This window comes from Asterias rubens, chromosome 14 (assembly GCF_902459465.1).
Source record: "Asterias rubens chromosome 14, eAstRub1.3, whole genome shotgun sequence".
NCBI lineage: Eukaryota > Metazoa > Echinodermata > Asteroidea > Forcipulatida > Asteriidae > Asterias > Asterias rubens.
This window is the reverse complement of record NC_047075.1, coordinates 5469035-5482358: the sequence shown is the minus strand read 5'-3', so window position 1 is coordinate 5482358 and position 13324 is coordinate 5469035. Positions and strand designations below refer to the sequence as shown.

Genomic DNA, 13324 nt, shown 5'->3' with positions numbered 1-13324 from the left:
AAAGATATCGCTATATTGGGAGAGTTACGACAATTTGCGATTCATTCACTAGGAGCCATTTGTTCCTAAAAAATGCATGGGCGAACACGGGGTGCCAGACTAGACTGCCCATTGGGTTGTGCTGCTCACTGGTCGGTTGCGCATAGGGGATGGAGAATAACGGTCAAGTTCTTCGCTCAAAGACATCTAGGAGCAAGTTCGAGCGTGCACAATTTATAAACTAAAGGTTGACCATTTGCACTCGAGCCCAGGCTGGTTGACCATTTGGAACCGGCCTCGAGCCCATAGCTTCTTCACTGCTCCCAACAGCATGTTCCACTCGAACGTGTATAAGCGCAGAGGGGAACACGTGACACTATAGCGAAAAGGCAGAAAGGTTGACTAGACTTCCAAATGAGTCGTTCGAGTGAGTGTGTCACTGCGCACGTATGTTGCTCGTCAGTAGTCAACCACGGGTCGACTAAAATGTGCCCACTCGAACTTGCTCTGTGCTGTGGAAGCTTGTGTCTTTAATCTTGTTCATAGGCGTAATACACGTTGGGTGCGTTCGTTCAGCTTCCCTGGGTCGACCCGGTCTGCCCCGGTGCGTTCGAATAGTTTTGACGTCATTCCATTGGCTCACTCGGGTCAGCCCCAAGTGCCCTGCTTGTGGAGTGGGTCACTTGGGGCAGGTGCATGACGTCACTATGAGAACGGTGGTAGATCGTTCGTTTAGCTCTTGTCAGGGGCTCACCCGAGTGAGCACCGCGGGTTAGACCCAGGGAAGCTAATCGAACGCACCCATCAAAAGCTGCTCAGGGATTCCCATATTCATCGATAACAACATACTTATTTGAACTATGATACTTAGTAACACATGCGTCATGTAAACAATAATATGAAATGTTAGAAGTTCTCCAAGAGAAGTACGTAACATACTATTATAATTATAGCATTGACTTAACTGATGCAAACTTTGACTTGCCCTCAAACACTCAGAACCAGAACAAGAAAAAGGACAAAAGTCACTTGTTTGTCAAGGTGATAGGATTTCGGGCAATGATTTTTGCTATCAGAGATAACGGAAATAAGTCAAAGCTTAATTCATTCTCGTGCGGTCCGTTCATTTCAGCTTCATTTCTGTTTTCCTCTAGTTTCAAGAACACAACCAACTTTTCAAATGCCCGATAAGGCAGAGCTAACAGTACTTTCTCCAGATTTAATAGTGAGAAAACTTTGTTAATCTTCCCGTTGATCTACAAGGCTAACCTTCTGGTGACTCGGAAGCGGAAAACATACTGAAACAGGAAACAGATTGAAGGAGCCCCATCCTCACAGCTCGGGATGCAACTACCGGGATTCAATAAAAAGATAAGCAGAAGAAACCACGAAGATATGTAAAATCTAGTTCAGTCAGTTCACTCCACCACCAACAAGCTAAAGCTGTGTCCGATTTGGCATCAACGGCTACACCTACGGCTACGGCTGTTGCTAAGGGTGTTGCTAAGGACATCCTCATACCTCAACGCGTGATGACGTGGAAATCTAGCTGTAGCCGTAGCTGAAGCCGCCATAATTTTCCAGCCAAAACTTTGATCAAACTCATCATGAAACTCAGCGAAACGTGTGTGACTAAAGTGTGTATTGAAGCAAAAGATTGTGGGATACATTTCTGGTCTATATACGGCCAAAGGGGTTAAAACCAACAGATCTTCTACGGGAAAATCCGTTTGTCGGCGTTTGTATAGCGGTTTTTTTTCCGGATACGGATTTTGACGTAGGTCGGCGGATATGGGTTACGTATGATAATGATATGCATTCACCCCTTGACGTCAATGGCTATATTTCTATATGGTTTGTGCACAGCTCTCCAGCTTTGGCCAACTGAGGGCGCTCTATTCCATATCAAATAGCGCCGATGACGTCATGATTCCTTTGTCGCGTTGGTTTGTATGACCTCGCGTTCTTCAGAATTTTGGCTTGGAGTGTTTCGGAGAAAACATTTTTACCATGTTTGAACGTTAAGAAGAGACTCGTTATATTTTGTTATTGTGTCCTATGGACTGCATCTACGAGAAAAATGTAATAACTTTATATTTCAGAGCATTCTGTAGCCCCACTTCAAAGGGTCATAGGTCATTTCAGTTGGGCATGTCTTGAACAAGTAAAATAAACGAGCGATTAACCCCCTTGTCTTTGCAATCGCGTTATGAAGTTTCATAGCCAATATAAAAGCCAGGGAAGAGCAATTTATTGAGTACTATTCAAGGATATGGGTGCATCGTCCTGGGCAGAAAATTGTCGAGCCGTCGACCTTCAGTGTACGGAAGCTTATCAGGCCTTGTTGAACAACCTTTGGAGGTCACCTCAATAATATCATGTCATTTCGTCATTGAATTTCAAGCAGTACATTGAGGATATTTCAGCGCTGGATCTGGTTTAAATTTGAAAAGAATTCTGTTCTGACTGAAGTATGTGACCTGCCACCATAAAATGAGCTAAAAGTGGGAGTGTTTTTTTTGTAGCTATTGGTATTTCTGAATTCTGCAGATCACGAGCTTTCTATGAGGGGCCGTTTATGACTAAATTAGCAAACCCATAATATAAGAGCAAAACCATATATATAGGAGCAAAACCATATAATAGGAGCAAAACCATATAATAAGAGCAAACCCATATATATAAGAGTAAAACCATATATATAACAGCAAACCATATATATAGAAGCTTAACCATAAATATAAGAGCAAACCCATATATATAGGAGCAAACAATTTATATAAAAGACCACCGAAAATATATATAAAGATCAACGGCAAATATATAATCGATGCAAAAATAAATATAAGGGATAGAAAACTCAAATATAAAAGACAAACACAAATATATTTAACAGCGCCCTCTATATTGGACGTAGTTTCATATTAGACTGTGCACCCATATATATAAGACATAAAAGTCTCATACAAAGGACGTCAACAGCCGTCAAAGGTTAAAATCGGATACGAAAACCACCGAGCCTTACTGTTTTTCTTGCCTTGTATTTTCTTTTGTACATGTACTTATATTATCTATTTGACATACTGTCTGCTTGTATTTGTAATTTCAATGGCCAAATAAAGATAAAGAATAAGAACCAATGAAAGTAATGAAAACATATGACGTCGCTCCAATGTCGTGCATATTAGCAAAGTAAATGGCGGACTATCTCTCACAGCGTAAAACCAAAACTTTTAAGATTTCGAACACACGGTGTAAAAAAGTTGGATAGTTGATTTATAGTTTTTGATTGTGAATGATTTTCCTGTTATCCTAATTTGTTTTTACACTATAGTATTAAAGAGAGGAATCGCTGTCGGTGTACGTGCAGCATGCACACTGATCAAATCGGATCGGCTCCCCATGTCCAGCTAGCCCAAATGCTAGCGTCGGTCAGTCACGCCGTCGCGACGCGTCGGTCACCCTCTCCCTTTCCCATCGAAACGTGCGCAATGATTACCAAGTGCCAGACAAAGGCTGAATTTACGGCTCGATGATTTTAACCTTTGACGGCTGTTGACGTCCTTTGTATGAGACTTTTATGTCTTATATATATGGGTGCACATGTCTTATATATATATGAAACTACGTCCAATATAGAGGGAGCTGTTAAATGTATTTGTGTTTGTCCTTTACATTTGAGTTTTTGGTCCTTTATATATTTTTGCCGTTGATCCTTTATATATTTTCGATGGTCTTTTATATATATTTTTTGATCATTACATATTTATCTTGGCTCTTTAATATATTGGTTTGCTATTATGGATATGGTTTTGCTCTTATATATATATGGTTTTGCTCTTATATATGTGGTTTTGCTCATTTAGTCATAAACGGCCCCTCATAGCTTTCCAATGGTTTATATTTACTTAGGGTAACAGTAATCCTCCACGCCAACAGAGCTTGTGGATCTGGAAACAACAGCGTTATCACTTACCTATTAAACAGATTTGTATTAAGAAGCCGCATCTAAAGTTATGCATGAATAAACAACACAAAAAAACTCCACACATGACCAGTTGGGTTTGTTTTTCCCATTATATTTTTTTCTCGCACCAAATAGGAGACTTTTAGGACGCTTGGTGGCAGCAGACTTACCTGGTAAAATCCATTGTTCTCGGTCATGTGCGCAGGCTCAGAACTACGTTAACAATGGAAATTTACCCGTAAGTCTGCTGCCACCTAGCGTTCCAAAGTCCCCCATTACGTGTGAACCACTGATCTCTATTATACTAGACATGTTTTCTGATGGCCATTTCGTCAAGCATCAGTGCACATGGAATTTCCATCTTTGTTGCTTGTGCTTCCTTTACCTTACACTGAAGTGCTGTGAAAGCTTCCTGTGTGAAGCCAGGTTCCCCATTGATACCACTGTACCATTTTCGAATTACTGTGGGGTGTGGAAGTGCTAAGTCAAATGACTTACGGACGTACTTGTAGGCCTTGGTGGAGTAGAACTGAAGAGTCAATGCAAAAGCTCGAAGCACAGGTGGGTACTGCTCACGAGTGACCTTTCCTCTGTGTTTATTTGACATCATTCTCTTCATGATCTCGGACGGAACACCTGAAAATGTCTTTGACAATACATCAGCCCCATTATTAGAGACAAGTTGCTTGTCCTGTAATGACTTAACAACAGTTTTTAACGAATCTACCTTTTATGAAGGCGTCTTGTTTTCTGTTGCGAGACCTTCAATCGTTTCTTCATCTCGCAAAGCTTGGCAGATGTGACATCCAACTTGTGCTTCATAGCTCGTGGACTTTCCTTGGTGAAGTATGTGTGATCTGTTTGTATGATTGAAATATCACTGGGGGTAGTCATTTCTTCTGCCATGGGTTCCTTTGCACATTGTATGTCAGCATCCGGTGGGAGAAGTCTTTCCTTGGGTTGCTTTCTTTTCTTTGTACACTGCAACATACGTTAAATAAAAGAAAATGTTACAAGCTGTTTCTGTATGATCTGTACTCTTTTAGATTTTTAAATTTATATATTTTAGGTCCCTACTATGTAAAGTCTTACCTTTTTGTCAAAAGATTAATAAAGTTGGTAATAAAGACATTTCAAAACCGAAATTGTTTCCTAATTGCCACGCCTTATGTTTTAATTTGAGAGGTCCACTTCTGTAGGGTTAGAAATACTAACAATTATTAATAAGGCTTACATAAATTGACAACATAATAAAACATCCTGGTTGAAGGTCCCACAGAGAAAAAAATAAGTCAAATGTTCATGAGTTCTCTGTATTAACCACTCTGAGGTGGGGGGTTCATCAGGAACCACCCGACTCAATGTCACCTTCTTTGAACTTATTAAGTTTGTTTCCCTCTAAAAGCAGAGTTGTATATTGGACATCTACATGTAGGTTGAAGGTCCCCCAGAGAACAAAACAAGTCAAATGTTATGAGTTCTCTGTATTAACCACTCTGAGGTGGGGGTATCATCAGGAACCACCTGACTCAATGTAGCCTACTTTGAATTTATTCAGATTTTTTTCACCTAAAAAGCAGTTATATATTGGACACATACGCACTATATTTGTCCGTATTCCACAAGTTTAGTGTGTGTGATAACAAATTTGCAGTCACTCTGTGGACATCCTTTGTTCGGTACAAAATCATATTCTTTAACACTGTAAAAACACTATGTGGGGTGTGCGTATGTCCACATAGTGTTTCAGAAGTCCTTACATTATATGGACCTCTTTAGTTATCAGGTCCATACTGTTTATGTAGCATTAAAACACACAAGCTCACACTCACACACAAACGGGGAAAGACATGTTAAAAACAGTATGCCCCTTCGGTGGCGAGGCATAAAATTTACCTTCTGAAGGTGCACTGGAAATTTAAATGATGTTGGCACAACACCTGCTTTGAGTCTGGTTGTCTGTTCCGTTCTATCAAAGCATGACTGCTCAAAATGATCGGAGCAAAGCACACTTTTCTTTGAAGGGCTCCAATTGTCCCGCTTCATGCTGATTACCCATTTCTTTAAAATCTCGGGTTGGCTGAATGGAAAGCTGAAACACATGGAAAGAAACAGTTTAAATACTTTGTTCTTTCTTTCCTTTGATTTTTTTGCAGTGAACAAAATAAGAACAAGAGGAATTATACAAATTTAGTGTTAATTATGATTGTCTACATTAGTCTAGCACCATATGTCACTGTTAAATGGCTGATGAAAAAGCCTCATCTCCAACCTGCATGCTGGAAAGATTTATGCCATGATTTTACAAAAAGGAATTGCACACAATCTTATATCTTATCTGAAAATTATCCTTTCGGATAAGTATGGGTTTTAAAAGCTACAAAGTGGAGAAAATAGGCAAGCTTGAAGCGATTTTACCTAGCCCCACTTTTGTGGCCAGTTGGCCACAAAAGTGGGGCTATGATTTACCTTATTTTTTATACTAAAATTCTCAGTTGGTCATCTGCTCTGGTCTGGCATTGCATCTGTCCCTCTTTATCGAATGTAGAACAGTAAACCCCACCTTTCTCTCTAAATATACACTTATTGCAATACTTTCTGATAGGTTATGGATGTCAAACGAAAGGGAGAATTTGTAGTCAAGTCAGTGAATGTGTACACAGCCATGGATGTTTGTCATTTTGCCTTATAAAACAATATGACCAAGGCCAAGTATGTGCAAGCCCGGCCAAGACAGTGTTGTTTGTTAATACAGATAAAAAATTGTTTACTCATTCATAATCATAATCCTATTTCTTTTGATGAGTTTGTCACAATAATCGTTTGTATCGTTTCATATTCATAAAAACTACCTCCAATGTAACACTAACAACCTTCTTCACCTTGACCTTGAAAGGAAATTGTGTGGTGTTTAATCATGGTTCAATTATGAAAACGAAAAGGCAATTCAGGGCCAGGCGACATTATCGCCGTAAAAAGTACAAATGACATGACATGTACCAACGTCATAGAACGTAAGGAATACACACGTTTTTTCGACGTCAACCATGTAAACGTACCAATAATAAATATACCAAATTCCAACCAACATACATACACAAAAAACAATACGTTTACAAACAAATTACAAAGTTTTAAAACCTGTTTATTTAATTTAAATGCTTACACATGAAATGTCTTTCCACATCCTCGTAGTTGTCTGTTTGTGCAGTTTATAGATGCACACGCCGGCATTTTAAAAGTGAAGGACGGAGACACGACAGATCATTCTCTACACATTATCCGCCATTTGTTGACCATGGTTACCGGACCGACCAAAAAGAGATGATGTGCGTAGTAAAATGGCGGGCCGATCGAAGCGGCGCCCTCATCGCACGATCCCGAAGTGCTATCCAGTCAGTATATAGAGATCAGTGGTGTGAACAGGCTTCGATGATAACAACTCACACATAATACTTAACCGTTACTTTCTATAGCATACACGTTGTAACTATGTTCAAGCCATACACTAGAAAGGGCTCTTGTATTTTTAGTATTTTCCAAGTTTTAGGTATTTTTCTCAAAGATGACCACAATCCTTACTATCGCTGACCAATGAGTTGTTATCATCGAAGCCTGTTCACACGAAAAAAGTGCAATATTAAATGTATCACGAACATAATTTTGTATCACGATTTAGGAGGTAGAATAACATAGTCTAGACGCCGGTCTCACTCACCTCGTGATCTGCTTGGCTCATCACATGCGATGCATGCTTTTTGTAGAATTTTTGAATACTACTACGAACGGCTGTTGTATTGCAGTGGTGAAAAGAGTCGTAGGGAACAAATTCTTAAGGCAAACAATAAGGAACTTACCCCCCCCCCCCCCTGAATAACCCCCTTTTTGGGGGGTAAAAACAAAAAGAGGCGGCGGCCAGAGAAACTCGTGTCTTATTTACATGGTCATTCAAAAAAGCTACAACATCAGTTCGGGACACACTTGGTATTTTCACAGCCCCCTATAAACACTTATATTGCAGTTTACTTCACTCAATTATCTGCCCTTTGTTTCCCCAAGGTATTGTTAATGTTGACTGTACTGATGCCGTTTCTTGCAAACCTTGGTTTAGTTTATATCTTTGCAACCCTTGGTATTATTTATATCTTTGCAGTTCCAATTATATGCTAATATTTATATCCAGGGAAGGGATTGTGTCACTGTACCGCCTGGTACGTTCAGACCTTCTCTGATTGGTTGAGTGTTTCAGTGGGTGACAGTGAAATGTCACCATCTATTGCACCACACCTATAAAATGTTTTTGTACACGGGCAAGGGGGTTATTGTCTATTAATAAAAGGGCTGATTTTAGTAATTCGTGGTGATGCTCCACCGGTTACCAATATGTGTGATTATTATTATTATTATTATTATTATTATTATTATTATTATTATTATTATTATTATTATTATTATTATTATTATTATTATTATTATTATTATTATTATTATTATTATTATTATTATTATTATTATTATTATTATTATTATTATTATTATTATTATTATTATTATTATTATTATTATTATATTATTATTATTATTATTATTATTATTATTATTATTATTATTATTATTATTATTATTATTATTATTATTATTATTATTATTATTATTATTATTATTATTATTATTATTATTATTATTATTATTTTTATTATTATTATTATTATTATTATTATTATTATTATTATTATTATTATTATTAATATTATTATTATTATTATTATTATGCTTGGCCTCTTTGGTCACCACCGTATTTGCTAAGAAGTATTATTGTTCATTCAATGGTTTATTAAAATTCTATTCAATTCTCTGCCATCAGCAGAATTACATGAACAGTTACATTGTAACATTTAAAGGCAATGGACACTTTTTAATGACACAAAATAACTTTTGTCATTGAACCTTTCTTAAATACGAGTAATGGGGGAGAGGTTGATAGTATAAAATATTGTGAGAAACAGCTCCCTCCGAAGTGGCGTAGTTTTCGAGAAAGAAGTAATTTTCCATGAGTTTGATTTCGAGACCTCATAATATCAGATTTATAATTTGAGGTCTCGAAATCAAGCATCTGAAGCACACAACTTCGTGTTACCATGGTGCGACCAGGATGTTGTTTCTTTAATAAATATCTCGCATGCAACTTCGACGACCGATTGAGCTTAAATTTTCACAGGTTTGTTATATTATCCACACATCTGTTGAGATGCACCAACTGTGGAGACTAGTGTTTGACAATTACCAATAGTGTCCAGTGTCTTTCAGTAACCGGAATAAATTAAGTTCAACTTTTTACAAACACTGAACACCTTTGGTAATTGTTAAAGAGCAGTCTGCTCACTTGGTGCATCTCAACATAATATACACAAAATACGTATGTACAAAATAACAAACCTGTGAACAGTTGAGAGATAATAATGAAAGAAAAAGAAAAAAAACACCTTTGTCACACGAAGTTGTGTGCTTTCAGATGATTGATTTCGATACCTCTAAATTGTTTAATTGTAATTTTCTACTTAACCCTGAGATTTGTGGTCTACAACCGCAGAACGCAACGCCGATGCATATTTGGAAGCACTTGCGCTACCTTTAGGTGTTTTTAAAGCTTTACAGCTGACAACTACTCTTCAATCACGAGTAAAACCTATATTTGTATAAATTGTAAGCTTTACTGTACTTTGGCAATGGACCCTTCCCATGAAATATGCTAATTACATTCACGCATGCGTACAGACCCTGTTGGTTGGCAAACGCCATAGAGTTGTGCACTAAGCAGACGCGCAATCGCGTCTGCGTCACGCACCCATTAGCCGTGTACAAAACAGCGCGATTTTCCCTCATTTTGCCAACCAAAACGTTAGTGCGCACGCGCTATGTGCAATTTACATATTTCATGGGAAGGGTCTATTGGCCGAGTGTAAAAACCAACGAACCAAACAGTCTATCTATCTATCTATATTGGGTTAGAGGTAAAATGGTACATATATGGTAAAAACATAGGACGGTTCAAACAACACCAATCATGGCAGGCCTAATAGGTACACAGAGCTACACAAAATAGCAATCAAGTGTGGTACACATTTTACATAGAATGTTACAAATGTTGATTTTGTGTAACAATGGTACATAGTGGTACAGATTATACAGGAGTATAACCTTGTGATCTTCTGGTTTTCCTTTCTCCGGAACAATAAAACACTTCCGATCTCTGGCTGTGCTCTGCCGTCAAATGGTCGAGTGTTAAGGCTGCCAGGGGCGCCCTTAAATACGTGTAGCTCGAACACGTTGTAGCCGGGTCCTTCGTTTTAATATTTAGCTTTTCAGCTTCAACTATTAAGGATTACCAGCATTCCAAATGATTAATATGGACGAGAAAGTGTAGATTCGTGGAATATGAGAGCCAAAGGAATAGTACATTGTTGTAACGAATCTACACTTTAGAGTCTTTTTACCGACTTAAAGACACTATTTTATTTTATTTTATTTTAAATCTTCGGACATAATGCTTTGTTTGCAGCGGCCGTCCAGGGTCAGGCAAAAGTTTTAAAAACTGCCATCAAAGCGATGTGCCCTCCGAGACCCCTAATGGTAATTGTCAAAGACAAGTCTTCTCACTTGGTGTATATCAACATATGCATAAAAAACAAACCTGTGACGTGAACATTTGAGCTCAATCGGTGGTCGAAGTTGCGAGATAACAATGAAAGAAAAACACACTCGTCACACGAAGTTATGTGCTTTCAGATGCTTGATTTCGAGACCTCAAATTCTAAATCTGAGGTCTCGAAATCAAATTCGTGGAAAATTACTTCTTTCTCGAAAATTACGTCATTTCAGAGGAAGCCAATTCTCACGCCAGTTTATATTCTAACACCCCTGGCGTCACATGGCATGTCTTAGTTTTGCTAGACGACGGCCGTGTGATAGTGCGTCGGTTTGCCGTGCGCTATTCCGAAGACTAGCACACGGCGTGCAGTACCCAGACGTCCGTTGCGTGTACGAGGATGATAAATTAATAGTCTGTTACCAGTTCGGATTGCACGACACTACATGCAGCACAGTAAACGTTTTTGTAATCTATATTCGCGTCGTCCGTGGATTGTAGCATTCAGGTCTGTAACTTAATAATAATAGTACAGTATTTAGAGAAAGATTTGGGTCGTTATAAAACAAATATTGACTGCTTTTTACTCGTGCAATGGTTTAAACTATGACTCCCTCGGTGATCCCCGGAGCAATCTATTTTCCCTCGGCTTCGCCTCGGGAAAATAGAACGCTCCGAAGATCACCTCGGGAGTCATAGTTTTAACCATAGCACTCGAAGCAGTCAATATTTGTATACTATCAACCTCTCCCCATTACTTGCTACCAAGGAAGGTTTTATGCTTAGAACTATTTTGACTAATTACCACTAGTGTCCACTGCATTTAAACTATTTCTCCAATGTTGGTACTAAACCAAATGTTGTTCGGTAAAATTATTTTATAAACTAATATTTTCTGCAAAATCTATGAGCTTATTTGAAAGTGCTTGCAGGGTACAATATTGTCGAGTACAATTTGGTTGCTAAGTTTACAATGATGTGTGTACTAAAGGTAGTTGTTTGACTTAAAAATGTTTTTGGAAATTGAAATGACATGTTTTCAGCTGAGTTTGGCATATCATGACATCTTTCAATTTTGAAAGACATTCAAGTTGAAATTTTACTTTGGTTGGTAACAAATCTACAGTTAAAGGAACATTAAAAAAATGGTAAGGAACAAAATGGCGAGATCACAGATTATCATCAAACCATTCGGTCCAATTATGATGATGGTGGAAAACATCCCTTGAAATATTTCTTTCTGAAATTTCACAATTGATGAGAAATAAACAGTCTAATTTCACGTTTGGAGTTTATCGCTCAGTGAACGTTTTATTCTTTTCTTCTGCATCGATGTTATTGAAAGTACGTTTTGCACTATTTTCTCAAGACCCAGATGGCCGATCGATCTCAAACTTCTATAGGTTTGTCAGTTTATGCATATGGTGGATACATTAAGTGCTTTCACTGCCAGCAAACGTTTTGTGAACAAAACCTATTCTTTAAGTGTAGATTCGTAATGACTAATCGACACTTGAGTGACGTCACACAAAGAGTTCAATATTAGGGAATAACCGTGCGAGTACTCGGTCTTCACTGCGTGGTAATGACCGGGGCCCAATTTCATGGATCTGCTTACCGTAAGCACGGAATCGGCGCTTACGGAAGCAGGGAATTCTGTGCTTACAGCAAGCGTATTTCACGGGTTAGCGGCGAATTTGGGCTTCTGCGCGTGCGTACTTCACGTTACTAGGCATTCTACGCTTACGAGACTAGCGCAGAAATTCGGCTCTTGCAAGTAAGCGGGGAATCGTGATCGGGAAGCACAGAATTCGGCGGTAAGCAGAGCCATTAAATTGGGCCCTGTTCAGTGCCTTCACTGGGGTCAAAGGAGGCAAATGATTGGACGATAGCTGTTCCTTGTGCATTAAAACGCGCGCATGAGCTCAGCGTCAGTTTATACGCGCGCACCCGTTACAAGCGCGCAAGCAAAAATGATACATTTTCAGTGCCCGCACGCGCAAGTGCGCGAAGTTGCAGGAGACTCATGTGTTGAAAAGATTTAATATAAATGGAGAATACTTATAAAAAAGCTGTCACTTCCAAACGGCATGGGAATTATGCACGAGGCGGATGGGATCAAACGGAAGCTTTAAAATTTGGAAACACTGGGTAGGGCTATAGGTTGGAAGGAGCCTGAAAGGTGTCTATTAATAACATTTTGGGGTGGGGGGGGGGGCTTACACAAATAAAGTAAGCATGTGAAATCGAGACCAACCTCCTTATATTCTGGTCAGTGTATTGTGAGTGGTGTGTTGTCTGGTTTTGAGACAGGCCACCTGTTACTCGGTGAAGGAGGTCGCCGTGGGACCACTTTAGGTTGAAAGTGGGTGGCGACCTGGGACTTACAATAAATCTCCATACAGAAATCGCACTATTGATGCAAAACGTATCTTGCTGTTTTTAACTATCTGTACTATTTTTATAGAACAAATTATTTACAAGAAGAGAGTGTATACATTCTGATTCTTTTTGCCAGTAAACTCAAATGAGTACATGAATACCGTTTTAGAATACGGTTTGTTCATTGAGGTATAGTGTTGCAGTTTCAGAGTTTACCCCATCACGGAAGTTTGTGAAACTTATACATCACGTATACGTAAAAGGCTGTTTTGAAACTGTAAAAAAGAACTTACTGGAGATAATGTTAACAAAAGAGCCCTCCGATGCAGCTGAATGGGGTACATTTTGAG

General features: G+C 38.7%; 1 protein-coding gene across 1 annotated transcript; it reads right to left on the bottom strand.

Annotated features, from left to right (window-relative positions):
* Positions 1–4669: 4669 nt before the first annotated feature.
* On the bottom strand, positions 4670–7299 carry LOC117299595 (THAP domain-containing protein 1-like). The gene is made up of 3 exons (XM_033783144.1): positions 7113–7299; positions 5843–6038; positions 4670–4927 (listed from the first exon to the last, which is right to left on the bottom strand). The coding sequence occupies exons 1-3, from the start codon at positions 7178–7180 to the stop codon at positions 4670–4672; spliced, it is 522 nt and encodes a 173-aa protein (XP_033639035.1). The 5' UTR covers positions 7181–7299.
* Positions 7300–13324: the final 6025 nt, after the last annotated feature.